Consider the following 18,961-nt stretch of genomic DNA (forward strand, 5'->3'; position numbering starts at 1 on the left):
GCCGCTGTGATTGGGCACATTACTGTAGCATAATGGAGTATTTATGTTAAATAAGGGGTAGGTGCTATAAGTATTTTATGTCTTTTGGCTGCTTCCTTCCCTTTCCCCAATGACAGTAGTTAATGCCGCACTTTGGACCAGCACGACATGTAAATCTGCGAGAGTAGTAGGGCGGCAGCAGTTTCTGCAGTAGTTGTTTGCAGCGGTGCAACACACTTTACGTTGGCTTTGATTTGTATGAGAAACATATCCTCTGCCCTCCTAACCTTTCACATTTTCTTTGAGTTTAATTTTCCAATGAAATCACAAACTCAGAGAAAATCTCAGATAAAACCACAGTATCCCCAAAGCTTTGAACTAGCTACCAGTTAATTTCCATCCAACTCATTGCCCCAGAATGCATGTGATGGGAGGGGCCTTGGGCTTCTCCAGAAGGCTCACAAACCTGGCCCTAGTTTTGGATTTGTGATGAACCCCTGACCTGGGTGTGTTGTTTCATGTGATTTGGGGGCTTGCTGGGGAAGAACTTCCCTAAAAATAATTCCAAGGAAACTGAAAAGAATCTCACCTTAGGCGTGGGGTGGGAGTTAGGCTTCAAGAAATTGGGGAGGCAGAGGATGTGCAGTTCCTATTCTGAATATGCAGAGCTCAGTACAGGAGAGATCTCATTGGAGTCCTTTACCCTGAGGAGGGAGGATAGGAAAAATGCATGAGAACAGGGGGAAGAGTTATTCCCAACTACCTGCCTTGGTGGGAAAGGACAAGAGGGGGTGGGGATTCCCCACTATAGCCCTGCCACTTGATTTTTCAAAGTGCTGAGGTTCCTACACTTCCACTAACTTCAACAGAAGCTCAGAAGGGGAGCTCAGTGCCAGCAGACCTGGGTCCCTGGATTGGAGGCCTCACTGTTCACAGTAGCACCATAACAAACTCTCTGAAACCACCTTTCTCATTTAACTACTTGTTCCCTAGCTCAAAGGTGATTTTCTCCCCCTCCCCTGTTAACCTCTTCCCTGGCCCCCTTCCTGTTATCACATTATCTGAGCCTCTCTCCAAGTGGAAACTCATTCCTCAGGGTAATCAATATCTTGCTCAGCCAGAACACTGTTACCAGGGTAACCATTACAGACTGCAGGCTGGGGCCTCATTGAGATGCAGCTGCGGTGGCAGGGCCTGTCTGAGGGCAATGGCTCTTGGTATGGGCAGTTTGGTGGTAACGCCCGAGCAGAGTGTTCCAAGGGGCCCCTTGTCATTAGATATTTGTGGCTTCCATTAGGTGCCGGTTTGATAGCCACAGATTTTTTTTTTGCACGCTCAGCAGAAAGGGGGAAATTGGTATCACGGGGGCCATTCTCTTTATGCGGAAAAGACTCAGTTGGATGGAGAGGCCAATAAAGATGTTAATATATTTTCCCAGTGGGTACTGTAGCCCACATGTCTCAGCCCCTTGCTTGGGATCTGTGGAGTGAGTACAAGATGAGGGACTGTGAATAGTTGCCAGTGAAACTGGGGATTCTCACAGGCTGTTTGAAAATCCTGAAGGGTACGTTGTTGGGCTCTGGAGGGCCCAGGAGATAGCCACGCTCCTGCATTTGGGTGCAGTGTGAGGAATATTTAACAACACCTCCCAAGTTAACTTCAGGGGCTGGATTCTGGATGGGCAAATCCAATAAGGCTAATTTCACAGAGATGGTGATTTTCTTCTGATCGAAACACTGTCCATCCAGCATTCCATGACCCCAGCTCCAACAGAGCTAAGACATCAGGCTGCTCTCCCTGACTCACCTGCCACCCTCATGCAGGTGACACTAACAGCCCCACCTCTTGAGTTGGAGGTACCATTGGTTCTGCCAAGAGCCTCACCACAACAGCCCAGTCCTGATAGGCCTTCTGGGGCTTCATGAAGACCATCTCATACCCAGAATCCATATTTACCACCAAGGAAGCATTGGTACCCACTGTATGGTCCACCTTTCTACCCTCATGACCCTATGTGACCACATTGGGGCACTTGGGACCCTTTCCATCGTGTCCTGGAATCTGAATACTGCAGATCCTAATCTCACCCTCCAACACATAGAGAGGAAACACTGGTAGACTATCAAGCTGCACAGTTGGAGCAGTCAGAACAGCAGGAGCAGCTGTAACCACTGGAACCACCTATAGTTTTGTCCTCATCCCCAGATGAGGTGGTACTGCTCGTCTCTCCCTCTCTACCTGCTGATTACAGGCAATACCAAGAGCTGCTCAGGAGGACAGTCAACACCTTCCAGGTTCCACTGGAGGAAGTGCAGGACCCAACACACAAGCTGCTTGACATGCTCCATTCAGCAACTCCTGCCAAGCTGGCCTTACCCATGAATTAAGTCATCTTTGACCTGGCTAAGGACATTTTGGCAGATCCTGTCCACCTGTGTGCTCCTACCCCAAAAAGAGCTGAAAAGATGTATCTTGTCTTCCCTAAAGGAACAGAATACTTATTTTCCCACCCTAACTCATTGGTACTCGAGGAGGCAACCTAACCTACCTTCCAAAGGCACCCTGCAGATAAAGCAGCCAAGAAGCTGGACACATTGGGCAAAAGAAATTCTATTTAGCCAGCCTCCTCTTCAGGATTACAAACTACCAGGCCCTCATGTTGAAGTATGACTTCTTCAGTTATAACAGGCTGGTAGAGTTCTCTGAAAAACTGTCCCCAGAGAGTAAGCTTCAGTTTCAGGCCATACTCGATGAGGGGAAGCTAGTGGCATGGTCACTGTTACAGGCAGCACTCGATGCAGTAGACACGGCATCCTTCTCACTAGCAAGCTCAATGGTCATGAGACAAGCCTCCTGGTTATAGACATCTTCGTTCTCTAAGGAGGTACTAGCAACAGTGGAGGACCTCTACCTCCCCTTCAAAGGGTATTCCCTGTTCTGAGAGAATATGGATGAGATACACCGCTGTGATGTTATTGACATGAACTGTGACTGTATAGATCATTGCTGCAACCAGGGTCCTATGGTTGAACCAGTTCTTATACAGAGGAGGCCAAGTGGGGTGGCTATGGGAAGGTTGTAGTTTGCTGGTTATGATTATGCTGTCTGTATGTGTGTATCATTTTTGTATTTGAAGTTATGAATATTGGATATGTATTTGTTTGATTCTAAGTAGCCTTTGTGAAGCATTTGGTCAGCTTCCTGAGAAAGGACTATTTTCAGTAAGTGCCCAATCAAGAAACACTTAACTGACAATGGACTTTGGAAGATGCCAATCCACATCTGAGCTTTCCTGGGAATGTTCAAACTAACATATAAACAATGGTGTCAGCCTGCAAAAAGCTGAATCATTCACAGACGTGCGATTTGCCCAGGTGACTGCAAAGTCCATTTTGTTGAGGGGATTTTACACAGGAGAACAAAGCGGTTTCCACCCACAAGAGAGAGACTATATAAGGCCCTGGAAACCCCTCCATTTTGTCTTCTGCTGGCTTAAAGGATAGCCTCTCCAAAGAGATGCCTGAAAGAAACTGGAACAAAGGACAGTAACTATGGGGATGTGAGTGATTGCTGGACCCAGACTAGGAAGGAGTCTAGTCTGTCAAAGAAGCTTGTTGGAACATCTCTGAGGGTGAGATTTACCTGCATTTAGTTTTCTACTGTATTAGGCTTAGACGTATGTGTTTTTGTTTTATTTTGCTTGGTAAGTTACTTTGTTTTGTCTGTTATTACTTGTAATCACTTAAATTGCAATTTTTTCATTTAATAAGATCACTTTTTGCTTATTAATTGACCCAGAGCAAGTAATTAATTCTTGGGGGAGCAAACAGCTGTACATATCTCTCTATCAGTGTTATAGAGGGCAAACAATTTATGAGTTTACCCTGTATAAGCTTTATACAGAGTAAAACAGATTTATTTGGGGTTTGGACCCCATTGGGAACTGGGTATCTGGGTGCTGGAGACAGGAGCACTTGTTACGCTGTTTTCAGTTAAGCCTGCAGCTTTTGGGGGACGTGGTTCAGACCTGGGTCTGTGGTTGCAGTGGCTAGCGTGTTTGGCTGAACAAGGCAGGGTACTGAAGTCTCAAGCTGCCAGGAAAAACGGGCTCAGAGGTAGTCTCAGCACATCAGGTGGCAGTCCCAAGGGGGTCTCTATGACCCAACCCATCACAGCCACTCACTGAAAGATTCTCACCTGGCCCACAGAAGATTTCTGCATTTTATGTTGGGCATGGACTACTTTCAGTACAAAGTTTTCCACTTTGGGCTATCAGCTGCCCCGAGGGTATTCACAAAATGAATACCATTGAAGTGGTAGCAGCCGACTTCCACAGACTCAACTGTCACATATCTCCCTGCCTTGATGACTGGCTCCTTTTCCATGTGGTATCAAAGTCCACCAGTAAGTACAGATGGCAGTGATTACCCTACTGAACCTATGCTTGTCCTTGGGGCTTCAGGTAAATCCAAGAAAATCCACTTTAACACCTACATGGACTACAGAGTTTATTGGAGAAGCCCTGAACTCAACCATAGCCAAAGCATACTTACCACTGGACAGGTTTCTTGTCTTGATGGACCTCAGTGTCCTAATATGCCTCAGCCCTCTTCCTGATGCTGTTTGAGCAGATGGTGGCATGCACCTGTATGACCCCATTCACAAGATTGCACATGTGAAGACTTCAGACCTGGTTAAAATTAGTCTATATTCTGAACAAGAACTCCTTAGAGAAGTAGGTCTTTCTCTCCCTTCCAGTTTAAGCCTCTCTCATGTGGTGGAAAGAAACAACATATATAGAGGGATCCCCTTCACTTCCTCTCCTCCCATGAAGAGACTAATTACTGACATGTCTCTCCTGGGTTGGGGAGCACACCTGGATGAACACATAGCCCCAGGCTTGCAGACCCCACAGGAGTCCATACTTCATGTCAACCTGCTACAGATACGGGCTGTCTATGAGACATGCAGACACTTCCTACCCATCTTCTGTTCCACTCATGTCCAGATCAGGTCAGACAACATGACCACTATTTGTTATATAAACAGGCAGTGAGACGCGAGGATCATACCACTGTGCAGAGAAGAGGTGGGACTGTGGAACTGGTGCATCCAGCACAATATCACCCTCTTAACGTATATCTTGAAGGAGTCATAAATTCCCTGGAAGCCAGGCTCAGCAGACATTTCAACGAGGACCACCAGTGGGAGCTCTACTTTTTGGTGGTCCAACAAATCTTCCAACAATGGGGGTGCCTGTCCTGGGACTTCTCTTCCCCCTAAGCAAACCAGAAATACTTAGATCTCACAATGGCAAGGTTCTGGACTCCAGATGGGGTGTCTTCCTAGTCCCATGGTCAGAACCATTAATGTATACCTTCCCTCCTATTCCTTTCATACCTCAGGTTCTCTGGAGAATACAGAATGATAGTTGCTCCATCAGTTTTGGTTCACCATGGCCCTGCAAGAGACCAACCATAGGTGCATTCATTAACAATAGTTTCCCACACTACTCTCTCAGAATGGTGGCAGAACCAGCCATTCCAACCCAACTTCCCGCCAGCTCAGAATCTGGTTTTTGGTTGGGCAACAGCCATAGAATGAACCTGCACAAAAGTGGTGCAATCCATCTTGCTTACTAATAGAAAACTTTCTACATGTCGCTGTTCATTGCTAAGTAGAAGTGTTTTCCCCTGTGGGGCCAGAAATATCACTTCCTCTGAAAGAGTCAGAACTTCTCTGTATTCTTGACTACCTCCGCTCCATAAAGACATCAGGACTTTCAGTCAGCTTATTGAGAATGGATTTTGCGGCCATCAGCACATTTCATCCTCCTGTAGAGAGCTACTATGTTTTTACTCATCCCACGACAGTCCAATTCCTTAAAAGCAGTATGAGAACTTTCCCTCCAGTCCCTTGACCTAAATCTTTCTGGGATCTAAATTTATTACTAGCAGCACTTACATGGTGTCATAAATATAAAGGGAAGGGTAAACACCTTTAAAATCTCTCCTGGCCAGAGGAAAAACCCTTTCACCTGTAAAGGGTTAAGAAGCTAGGATAACCTCGCTGGCACCTGACCAAAATGACCAATGAGGAGACAAGATACTTTCAAAGCTGGAGGGGGGCAGGGGAACAAAGGTTCTCTCTGTCTGTGTGATGCTTTTGCCGGGAACAGAAAAGGAATGGAGTCTTAGAACTTAGTAAGTAATCTAGCTAGATATGCATTAGATTCTGTTTTGTTTAAATGGCTGAGAAAATAAGCTGTGCTGAATGGAATGGATATTCCTGTTTTTGTGTCTTTTTGTAACTTAAGGTTTTGCCTAGAGAGATTCTCTATGTTTTGAATCTGATTACCCTGTAAGGTATTCACCGTCCTGATTTTACAGAGGAGATTCTTTTTTTTTTCTTCAATTAAAATTCTTCTTTTAAGAACCTGATTGCTTTTTCATTGTTCTTAAGATCCAAGGGTTTGGGTCTGTGTTCACCTATGCAAATGGATGAGGATTTTTATCAAGCCTTCCCCAGGAAAGGGGGTATAGGGTTTGGGGAGGATTTTGGGGGGAAAGACGTTTTGAAGCAGGCTCTTTTCCGGTTATATATCTGTTAGACGCTTGGTGGTGGCAGCAATAAAATACAAGGACAAAAGGTAAAATAGTTTGTACCTTAGGGAAGTTTTAACCTAAGCTGGTAAAAATAAGCTTAGGGGGTTTTCATGCAGGTCCCCACATCTGTACCCTAGAGTTCAGAGTGGGGAAGGAACCTTGACACATGGCCACCATTCTGAGTCCTTGGATTCATCCTTCTTCCTGTATTTAACAGCAAAAATAGCCTTTTTGACAACGATCACTTCAGCTTGGAAGGTTGGTGAGTTTGGTGCTCCTCTGGCAGACTTGCTTTATACTGTCTTTAACAGAGACAAGGAGTCCCTCTAACTACATCTGAAGTTTGTTCCTAAAGTCCTATCAGACTTCCATGTGAAGCAAATTATTCATCTCTCTGTTTTTTATCCAAATCCCTACAACACTAGAGACGACAAGATTACATTCTAAATGTTTAAGGGTTCTGACTTTTTACTTGGATCCGACAAAAAACATTTTGAAAATCTCCTTGTCTGTTTGTTTCATTTGTCAGAAGACTGAAGGGTGAGACCATCTCTTCTCAGAGACTCTTGAAATGGGTCTCTGGCTGCATCCTCCTCCAGTCTACAGAAACTCCTTTTCAGTGTGGTATCAAAGCTCATTTAACTAGGGCACAGGCTACCTCAGTAGCATTACTGCAAGATGTCCCTCTTTCTGAAATCTGCAGAGCAGCTACTTCGAGTTCTGTCCATACATTCACCAGGCACAGTGCTCTGACTCAAGCCTCAGCAGATGATGGATTCTTTGGTCCAGCAACCCTGTACACAGTGGTGCCAATTATCTCCTTGAACTTTCCTCCTAACCTCTATCTGCTATTGCCAAACAAATAAGAAATAACAGTAGTAACACTATGTCTGACACTAGGGTCACTTATTTAGGTGCCTAAATATAGATTTAGGTTGCTAACCTTAAATACTCAAGTTTGAAATTTTGGCTTCAATATGTTTGGACCAAATTCCCCTCTCAAATAAATTCACTGCAGTTAAAAGGTACTATAATTATTATTACTATTTATAAATTATTATGAAGGAATAATGTGAGGAAAACTGAGAAATGGAAAATCTAGGCACAGAATATCAGGAAATATTTCTTAGTAGCAAGAGCTGTGACGAACAGTTTCTTCAAGGGAAGTGCTGGGTGTCTTGGGAAATTTAAAACTGCACTGGACAATGCAACTAGAGAATAGACTATAGATAACAATCCTGCACTGGTATGGCTTAGGTAATACTTGATAGATCTCTTCCATCTCTGGAAGTCTGCTGTATTGCACTGATTTGCTAACTGTCTGTGTCTCTGGTCATCTATTCCAACAGAGAATCTGAGCCTCTCAAGAGATTATTTTTTATCAATTTATTTTAAAAAACCCACACATTAGCTTTGGGAAATGTAGTGTGAGGAAGAAAGACCTCATTCAGTAACTCTTCATGAATATGAAGGGTTATTGAACGGAGAGATATTCACTGAGTGAAGTCGAAAGTGGGGGTCACTGACAACCTTCTTTAATGGATTAATCTTGACTAGTGATAGGAACAAGCCCTTAGCATGAAGTTGGTGTTTAGATGGTATTTCACCAGTATTAACCTTCAGGCAGTCGTGTTTACTCCCCATATTCATAGACTGACCTCATTTCTCAGTAACCCTCAGTCTACAGGCTTCCCTAACATGCATTAATAATGTATTCTGTCAAAGTTCTCTGCTATTCATATAACAAATCCTTTGCCATTCAGTGGGTACGATGCTCCCTTCCCCGTGAAGTTCCAAAATGGTGTTAGGAGTAAACTCTCAGCTCGAGTCCCCATTCATAGTACTTTCTTTCTATTGCTGATCTATCTGAGAGTCTCAAGGCACTTTAAAGACATTAATCAAGCTCACAGTCCCCAGGTGAGGCAGGTCAATATCACTGTCTCTCTGTTACAGATGGGGAAACAGGCATAGAGAGGTGGAGGGACTTTCCTAGGTCACATGACAAGTTAGTGATAGAGCCAAGGACACAATGGAGGTGTACTGGTGCCCAATCCCTTGTTCTAACCTCCAGGTATGTTCCTTCTCTGTAACATAATGGGAGCTGCATAGGTAAATGGTTGAACAGTGAGCCCAGTCTCTTCTCAGCTATAGATCCTTTGATTTGAATGGTCTTCCAGGGGCTTAAACAAGGACAGAATAGGGATCTATAAGTTTTCCTTATTTTGCTGCTAGTGGTGGATCTCAGAACAGTGGGGAATCTGACCGGTGAGAGCGTATGCTGTCCCTGGGAAGTGTCCCACCTCGCATAAGGCTGGTGATAAAGTGTTTCTGCTTAAACTAAATATCAATAGAGAGAGGCTGAGAACACTGATTGCAACAGTGAATAGGAAGAGCTTGTAATAAATTAATTCATGCTGTTTGAAGCACTGATTCTTTCCTTAAGTGAATTTTAGTGTGGTGAGCAATGCCAGCCTGACAGTTGCTGGAGACTGAAGGCCTCTATTTAAGCACAGAACAGGTTTAACACAGCCAGCAACAATACACACCTGCCTGTCAGTGTCTCCTCTAATATGGGGGACCAGTTCTAGAAGTTTGAGGGGGAGTCCCATTTTGATGGCCCGTTCTTAGTCTCTCTGCTGAGTTAGCCAACAAAGGGGCTTAGACATGCCAGTTCTGGTATGGGTTTTAATGATGTGATCACCTGTCCATTAAGAAATTGGCTGAGATTCACCAGCTTATTTTGCACAGGACACGATGAGTATGTCTACGCTGCCAAATACCCTCCACGGCAGCAAGTCTCAGGCCTACAAATTCAGACTTGTGCTATGGCTCTAAAAATAGCAGTGTAGATGTTTCTGCTTGGGTTGGAGCTCAAGCTCTGAGGTTCCCCCCACACCCCTCCTTGGTTTCCAAGTGGGAGTGTCCACACTACTATTTTTAACATTGAAGCACAAGCCTTGCAGGCCCAAGTCTGTAGACCTGGACTCTGAGAGTCACTGCTGTGTTTTGTTTTTGGGCAGTGTAGACATACCCTAAGATGCTGACTTAGGCCAGATTTGAACTGGTGACCACGTGGTTAAAGGGTCAGTATTCCGTTACTGATCATGCTTTTGCCTTGGACTTCCAATCCTGTTGGATGTTTCTCTTGATGGTGGGCCCATCCAGAGCAGAAGAGGTCTGATGGAATGGTTGGGGGGCTGGAGAAGGCTGAATATGGCTTGCCAACAGTAGCTTTGTCTATTTCCCCTTCTGCTACCAGCCTGTTTGACCCTTAGGCTACTAACAGTGCTTGAGTGGATAAATTGTACTTGCTCCATGTTGTGGAGGAAAAATTCAGTGGACCCAAGTAGGCCTAAACTTCCCAAGTAGGCCTAAAACTTTGATCAAGCTAACTGTGTATATGAAGCATAAAAAAGGAGTGTGGAAAATTCCATTAAGGGGCAATTGCAAACAGCACAGCTTAAGAAAATGTAACCATAACCGCTAAAAGTTAAAAAAAAAAAACATTAACCGCAAAGAAAACACCTGTCAATAACAGAAAAAGCTTGTTTTTGCTAAACTCCAAATAAGGCAAAGGTACTGTTGAAACTTGCACTATATGCCAAATAAGGAAAATGCTGTTAAAGGAAGTGGGTTTAACAAATTGTGGTTTTCAGCTCCTGTATTTTCTGTATACGCTAGGGCAGCTACTTAGAGCTGTTACCCCCCTGCGCTTGTAATCAATAAAGGAGCCTCAGGCTTGTTCTGATCCAAACACAACGCGTGGTTAATTTTTCCACGACAATGTGCAGATAAGAATCTCCCAGGAGATCTATTGAGAAGATCTCATTTGCTGTTACAGAGACTGAAAGCTCATCATATGTGTCACTGGCCTCTGCTGCTCTGTCAATAGATGAGAGCAGAGGCTCGGTGCCTGTTTTATGTACATTCATGACCAAATGGGCTTGCTTAATGGAGCAGAAGGGCTCATGATGAGTCGGCTTCTGGAACGGTCTCAGTTTACTCCTGGCCAAGGGTCAGGGGGATGGTGAGGGGGGGAGTATCTGGGGAGGTGAAGGTTTGTGTCTTCCTCTTTTAAAAGGGAATGGAAATGGTATTCTGCAGTTTATTTTAACAATTAATTGGAAGCTGCCAGCTCCAACAAAGGGATGGGGGTCCACTGGATATGTTTGCTTCTATTTACTCTGGCTCTTGCCATGTAATTGCTGCAGCAGGAATGCTGTCATCTGGGGAGAAGAATTCATTTTGAAAGATCAAGAGTGAGGTCGCCTGGGGCCCGCTCTGCCACTGTGTGGACCCCCAAGCTACTTGTTCATGCAAGAGAAGCTTACTGGAAGGGACAGGTTCCCTCCCCACATCCAGTGACACTGAGGCCTCATTATTGGCTCCTGCTTGGGTGGAAATGGCTTGGTTGACTTGATTTTCCTGACTGATCAACTCAGCTTTCATTGGAGAAACTCCAAAGGAACTCTTTGCTCCTGGGATTTGTGCAGTCCTGATGCCCATGCTGCAGCTGCTGCTTGCTCCTTTTTTTTTTTTTTTAAATAAGGTGGCTGCTGTGGTGGTGTACTGCCTTTTTAGGTCTGCAGAGCTGAGGCCAAACGTGGCTTGCATGATGAATGGAATGAGTTTGATGGGTCTCAGCCTCGTTGCTCGTGGACTGTTTTTCCATAATGCAAAACTAAAAGAGTGAGGTAGGCTTGTCTGATTCTGCTGAGGAAGGGGTTGCTGCAGTACAGAGTGGGTTAAAGTTATCAGCAAAGCTCTGTGGGGAGCCCAGCACTACAGTAACAGGAATGGTGCAGATCAGGAGTGAGGTACATGAGCTGAGTTGCACGTGTGGAGTTGGATTTCCTGGCTGGGATGATATAGTTGGGGATTGGTCCTGCTTTGAGCAGGGGGTGGGACTAGATGACCTCCTGAGGTCCCTTCCAACCCTGATATTCTATGATTCTATGACTGAAATAGCAAAGGATACTGCTGGTCAGAAAGGAGGTGCATTGTTTAGCAGAGCTGTTCCAGGAGTGGCTGAAATCCCCAAGCTGCTGCTCCAGCTAATGTTCCACTAGGATGTCTTCAGGTGTAAAATCTCTTTTGTGTAGTGTTTTATTCCCACTCACCATTATTGGGACTGCCTGCTGCCTTCCCCCTTTTCTAGTTAGACCTTTGGCACTGACTAAACAGTGCAGAGGGCATTTGTCTCTTCCAGTTCAAAAGGACCATAGACAGTCATATTTAGGAGGAAAGGCTCTATGGGGTAGCGGAACATCTCTGAGAGTAGGCCTGGTGTGCCATGCCTCTAATCCTTTTGCATGTTGCTGTCAAATAATCACCATATCAAATTATATCTGGTTGAGTTTTCTTGCTGGTCTCTCATCTATGGAAAGCCACTGTGGGCTGGCCTTTTGTTGCCAACTGTGTACTTTATAGGCCTCTGGGAAAATTTGTCTGAGGCTCATATGGGTAACCTGAGCTGGGTAAAATATTAACTCTGACCTTTGTCATGTTACTTCATCCCACAATTCAAAAGGGCCTTCAAGTTCGAAAAAATTCACAATTTTCCCCCCTTTATTTTTTACTTCCCACACATCCCAAGCCCAGTGGTACTGAAAGTGCCAAAATAGAGGCTGTTCTAGCAATGGGTGGCTTAATCAAAACCTCTGCTGAATACCAGCAATGATAAAAGAAGCTTTAATTAAAAAAAAAACCTAGGACAGAAAAAGAATAATAGAAAATAGTATTGAAAATCTGTTAATTTCATTATATAAATCAATGGAACATGCTCACCTGGTACACTCTCTTCAGTTCTGGAAAAACTGGAAAAAGTTTTTCATATCTGAAAAAACATATAGCAGAAACAGATGAGATTCAGAGATGGAAAACCAAATGAGGAGAGGCCTGGAAAGGTTTCCATGTGAGGAAAGATTGAAAGGAATGGAAATATTTAGTTTAGAGAGGAGATGAATAGCATGGGACATGATAAAGGTATGGAAAATAATGAATGGTCTCAAGAAGGCAAACTGGATGCTCCTCTTTATCCTTTTATCATGCAAGAATAAAGAGACATTCAGTAAAAATTATAAAATGACAGATTTAAAGCTGATCTAAGACTTTGTTTAAACATACCACATAATTAACCTGTGCAACCCATTGCCATCAGATACCATTCTGGGCAAAAGCTTAGCAGGATTCCAAAAGGATTATCCAGAAATGTCTAATGAGAACATCCACCATTACATTAGATAGGGCAGCTTTTTAGAAGGAAATATAAACCCTTATGCGTCAGGGCATAAACAAAGCACTAACTGGTAGGGGTAAGGAATACATTTCCTTTAATTATCCTATGGGGCTTCTTGCATCTTTCTCTGAAGCATCTAGAACTTGCCATGGTCAGAGACAGGATACTGTACTAGATGGATCTCTAGATCCTGATCCTCAAAGATTAGGCCTGTTTAGATCCTGATAGTTGGTGTGGGCCCATCTCTGCCTACTTCCATCTCTAACTTCCATGAAGGGAATGCAGTCAAGACTAACCCATGGAAAGTACGTTTTAGATTGTTAGAAACCTTCCCTTTGAAAGCCAGGGGAGCTTGTGAGAACAGCACACACATTACTTGGATTTGAAATTCAGAAGAAAAATTGATGGAAAATCTTTTCAAATAGGGACAGAATGGTTTGGCTACCTTTTTATGCTCTGAACCTACCAGCGAGAACTGTTAATGGGGATGGAGCTTGCATTGTGCTTCCGCAGTCGGCTTCGGAGATCACCTGAGATAAATGCCATTCATGGTGATCCAGTTCTGTAAGAGCTAATGTGTGAGGGAAAGGGAGAAAGAAAAGGGAGTCTTACATGAGATAGGGGCTCCAGCTCCCAGCAGTGCTATATAAATAGGAATGATAAGGGAAAGGAAGGGGCCACCTGCCTCTTCTGAATTGCCTATGTGAAAAACTAAAGAAAACAATCTTGCTGCCTATGATAAGATCAAGACTGGCAGCTTTCAGAGCCAAGACAATGTTAGTGGGATTTTAAAAAAATTTAAAAATGGATTTTGAACGTGCCTTCATTTAGAGTTTGTTTACAAAAATAAAATGGAATCCAGCAGTGAAACATTTTAACTCAAGTTAGAGTGGCAGCAGGGGCATTGAATTTCCAGGGCCAGCTGGTAAGTTTTTGCTATGAATCTGCCTTGCTCCAACCACTTGTGATCGAGTGAAGAATGAATTTCAGAAGGTTTGGGAATTTGATTCAGATGTTGCTTTATCTGAACTTCTTGAGCCAGAAATTGGTGATCGAAATCTCCAGATGAAGATTTCAAAGGACAGAGCCCCCAAAAGGGGTGGGGGACAGCACACTGTAGAAATCCAAGCCCTCTTCCCTATCCCAATGGGGAGCTTGGCTTCTCATCTGGTTGATGCTCTTGGACAGCAGAGCTGCTCTGAGTCCTCTAGCCTGGACTGCCAGGTAAATTTTGCAAACTACAAATGGTTGGTGGCAGTGACTGAATGATACTATAGTGTGAGTGGATGTGGGTGGGTGGGAGTGACAGATGGATTAAGTAAGAGAGAGGGATATGGAGAAGTGCGACACATAGCGGATATGGGAGGGGAGGTAGCGAGAACCCAGTGTAGGGAAAGAAAGACAAGAGGGATTGATGAAGCGGTGAGGGGGAGAGATAGGACACCCAAGATAACACAGGAAAATGTACACTATCCTCTATTATAGGAAAGAAAAGGAGTGAAACAAGGAAGGGAAAGAAGGAAAAAGCATGGTACAATTAATTAGAGTATCAAGTGATATAGTGTCTTTAATTGCAGTGGTTGTGGGTTTGGGAAGTGTGGCTTCTTGGTACAGATATATTTCATCCTGTCTAGTAGGTGTTGATCTTGAACTAGGAGGTGTTGGGTACAATTTCAAGCCCTGGCTTAGTGGTTATATTATATTTATATATATTAACTCCTGTGTTCTATTCCTGCTTCTCTAAGGGAATGTGATCCAATGGGTGGATCACAGACTCTGGGAGCCACTGTCACTTCTACAGTTGGGGAAGCTGTGGTATAGAAAGGACAGAGCCAAAATTGTTAAAAGTAGCTATTGATGTTGAGTGTCTCCATTGTTGGGAGCCCAACTGGACCTCATTTTCACAGGTGCTGAGCACCCACAACCCTTGCTTCAGTCAGTGGGATCTGTGTGTATTCAGCACCTTTGAAAATTAGACCCATTGTTCGTCAGATGGGACTGTGATGGGGTGTACCTGCTGGAGGCCTCATGGCCCTGCTCACCCTGCCCCAGAAAAGGCCAATGGAGAGGGTCCTCCAAGCTGCCTAGAGTGGCTTTGTCCTCAATCAGGGCTAAGCAGGCTAGTATAAGAAGAGCTGCTGGGCTGGAGTGAATTCAGTTCCTTGTTAGAGCTGCAGGCATGTGGCTGGCTGGGTGAGCTTCAGGACCTTGTACAGGGCAGCACTGCCAGAAGCTGGGGAGAGCGAGAAGGTGCTCTGGGCTGGTTGCTGGGACTCTAGCACAAGGCCCTGAGGTAAGGGTGAAGATGGTGCGGGGCTGCAGGAAAGTGGCCCAGGGAATTAGAACAGCAGCAAGGCTTAGATAAAGGGACATGGCAGATGGCTGCTATCTACAGGGTCCCTGGGCTGGGTGGGCCTGGGTCTCCCCCATCCTCCATTAGCCACTGGGGGAAGTGGCCTGGACTTTGAGGTACCCCAGAAGGGGAACTGAACCCTTTAGTGGCTTAGCAGGAGGGGCCTGAAATGCCCAGAGAGGGCAAGAACATTGCCACCAGGGGAAGCCCTGGGGTATGGCTCAATACCAGGGCTGAGACCATTGATAGACTACAGGACTCATTAAGGACCTAAGACCAAGCAGGGCTATGGGAAGAGAAAGTGCAGGCCCCCACACACTCAGGCAGGGGGTCCTTTCGAGAGGTGAATGTTCCCCATTGCAGGGACTTATAAAACGAATGGCCAGTTTTGAAAACGTTGACCCGAGTGCCGCACAGTGAGCCAGTGACAGAGTTTGGGGTGGAACCCAGGAGCACTGATTGCCAGTCCCCAGCCCTAACCACTAGACCAGCACTGCACTTACTGGGTATCATGATGCACTGATGTTGTCCAGAAAGGGAATGTTTTTAAAAAGTTGGCAATCTTACCCTGCTCCCACATCATTAAACTCATGCTGTGCTTTTCCCCAGAAGGCCTGACTTCCCGACAGAGCTGGGGATCATGGCAGAGTCTAGTGTGATGTTTCTTTGAGCACATTTGCTTTACTCCCTCCTTAATTTTCTTTGCTGTCTTTGGAGATGGAGGAGAGTTATAATTATTCCTACCGAGACGTATTTTATATGAAGCGGGATGTGTAAAGACAACCCCCCCAACCCGATAGCTTGGCCGTTCTGAGAACAAAGAAAGAAATCATGGTGGGGAGGGAGGAGGCGTGTGGAAAATGGTCATGTTCCACTTAAAAAAAAGATGTTTAATTTCTGGTAACTTTGAAGATTCTAGTTGCCATAACAACTTGCTGTGATTCTTTGTGGCACAGTTTTCTTCACATGGTTTTTAAGAACTTTATGAGCTGTGACCAGAAAATGCCAACAAGATTTAACCAAAAGAAAAAAGAAAAACACAGCCCCAATTATCAGCTTCCCAGTAGCCTGTGGTGCAGTGTAGAGTGTTGGAAACATAGGGTATATCTTCATTGCAGTGTTAGCCCAGGTGATAGGCACCTGAGTGTGAGCAGCTGCATTGCAAAGCCTTACCTGAGTTAGTGTGTCCTCACTGATGCTGCACTCACCCATGAGTGTCACTGGACTTCTAGGGACATATCCCTTTGTGCTGCAGTAAGTTGAGTTTCTCTATGGTTATTTCCAAGTGAATTGTTGGAGACTTTGTCTGTCTTGGGCCCATGGTAACTGGAAAGGCACTGGAGGACTATCAGCCCTCAAGAGATTTAGCCTACATCCTCACTGCAAAGTGGGTGGGTTACCAGCCCAAGTGAAAGAGGAAGCTGGGCTTTAACCCATATACCCAGCACTGCCCGCTAGCCCAGACTGAAAGCACTTGAATAAGAGTCTGGGGTAACTTTGCATTGAAGACATACAGTACGCTTAGAATGCTGTGCTAGGAAAGCAGAGACCACTCTCTTTTCCTGCCATACTGGGGACTGGCTTTCCCAGTAAGCAAAATGGCACTAATGACTGGGCCCCAGGTATCCCATACCCAGAAGTCAGCCCTTGCTGCAGAATTTGTGCTGCAGTAACTTCCTTTTGAAAACATTGGGCATGATTCTCAACTGGTGTGAATCAGCATATCTCTATCTTTGCATCTCATGAGAATCTGGCCCATTGTTTCTACACCTCCGAGTAGAAGATGACCTGAAAACATGGCCTGAATGTAACTGATGTAGCAATGCCTGCCTGTGGCTGTGGGTGGTCAGAAACAAAAATTCTGAGAGGAGTGGGACTGCCCCGTTCATGGGGCTTATGATTGAAACCTACAATGGCAGTTTAGTGATCAGCATTGTTAACTTTTCGCTGCTGATCAGTTTAGCAGAAACGCATGGTTAAAATGCTTATCCCACAATCCCAAACAGACCCCTCTCCCCACACCTTCCCAGTGTCGCTTATCCAGCTGCCAAAACCTCCAGTTTTCTCCCACTCTTAATTTCTGTCATGCAGTTATGTTGTCAATACAGAAATCTTTGGCCTACTGAAAATGTTGATAGTGTAAAAGAAATAGAATTTAATGACAAAATAAATAACAGGGGATGATGACTGTATCCATCTGTACACATGGGCCAATCACTGTGGGATCTAGTGCCTCTAAAAATAAGGAATTAGTAGTAGTTGTGGTACTTTGAGTAACTTTAACTGTGACACAGTGTAGTGTTTTTATGTTGTCTTATATTACATTACACAACTATGGATATAAACTACAATACTAAACTAAACTTTGATACAAACTAAACTTTCCATTTGAATTTGTATTTAATTTGTCTTAGAAAATAATCCATTTAAACATGATATCAAGTTGTTTCACTGCACAGTTCAGCACACTGTTGAGACACGTATATTGTGTAGGTTTTTAGTGGATGTAAAGTCTAATTCAAAGCCCATTGCAGTCAATAGGACCTGGATCTGCAAAGGTACGGAGGTGCCTAAGCCCTGATTTAGGATCCTAAGTCCTGTTTTTAGGATCCTTTGTGGTTCTCAAAACCCCACTTGGCTGCTGCCTAATCTGTAGGTGCCTATGTTCTCCTGAGGTCCCTTCCAACCCTGATATTCTATGATTCTCTAGTAACCTATGTTTCTGCCTCTGGGCATGTGCAATGCTGCCTCACTCTAAGCACCTGGATGGCTAAGCCCCAGAGTGGTCCATGAACCAGAGGAAGATAGAGGCAGCTATCCACTCTTACTTAAATGCTTACCATCTTCTGTAAAGTGAACGGAAGCAGTAAAGAGGCTAGGGGAATGTGGCCATCCAGGTCTGTACAATGTTGTATTACATATGTTCTCTCCTCCTCCCCCGCCTTTGAGAAATCTGCCTGTTGTCACCTCTGCCACAGTGCCTGTGATCATCACAGCTCTGCCAACTCCTCTGCTGACCTCTTGCCACAGGTCTCCATTAGTACAATGCCTTTTTCTGGAGCACACCCAAGTCCCAAATCTCCAGTATCCAGCACATTCAGAAGCCTGGTGCCTACCTGCACACATGCCTAGCCACATTATACCACTGGCTTGGGCTCGTCTCCTCACAGATACCGAGAAACCCAGTCATACCACTGTGATGTGCAAGAGAGAAATGCTAGCTTAAAACCAAATAACTTCAATGGCTCCCCATTCAGTTCAAGATTGATTTCAGAGCTCCCTGCCTTGGTTGTAAAGCTCTCCAGCTTTATCTCTCTTACCCTCCTCATATGCATGCACCAGCCTCCTTTCTGTTCTTTCATATAGTGTGGCTCTTGTTTGTGCAAGAACCTTCTCCTCTGTAGCAAGCTTCATGTACCTCTCCACCTCATTAACTTGCCTTCTAGTTAAAAGTATTTTTGCAATCACAGACGTGTAGGACTGGAAGGGACCTCAAGAGGTCATCCAGTTCCCTGCACTGAGGCAGGGCTAAGTATTATCTAGACCATCCTTGACTGGTGTTTGTCTAACTTGTTCTTAAAAACCTGCAATCAAGGGGATTCCACAGCCTCCCTCCGTAATTTGTTCCAGTGCTTAACTATCTTTATGGTAAGAAAGTTTTGCCTAATGTCTCACCTGAATCTCCTTTGCTACAATTTAGGCCCATTATTTCTTGTCCCCTCCTCAGTGAATAAAGAGAACAATGTATCACTCTCCTCTTTACAACAACCTTTTATGTACTTGAAG

General features: G+C 44.6%; 1 protein-coding gene across 13 annotated transcripts in view; it reads left to right on the forward strand.

Annotated features, from left to right (window-relative positions):
* NRXN3 (neurexin 3) overlaps nucleotides 1-18,961 on the forward strand; it is a 1,334,999-nt gene that overhangs the window by 105,942 nt on the left and 1,210,096 nt on the right. For 8 of the 13 annotated variants that reach the window (XM_077820371.1, XM_077820372.1, XM_077820373.1 and 5 more), the window contains exon 2: nucleotides 6,442-6,455. The exons of the other annotated variants lie outside the window; for them this stretch is intronic. In XM_077820371.1, coding sequence (XP_077676497.1) covers nucleotides 6,442-6,455 — 14 coding nt within the window. The remainder of the gene's footprint in view (nucleotides 1-6,441; nucleotides 6,456-18,961) is intronic. 13 annotated transcript variants of the gene reach the window in all.

The sequence above is a fragment of the Eretmochelys imbricata genome, chromosome 6, assembly GCF_965152235.1.
Source record: "Eretmochelys imbricata isolate rEreImb1 chromosome 6, rEreImb1.hap1, whole genome shotgun sequence".
In the NCBI taxonomy this organism is placed as follows: domain Eukaryota; kingdom Metazoa; phylum Chordata; order Testudines; family Cheloniidae; genus Eretmochelys; species Eretmochelys imbricata.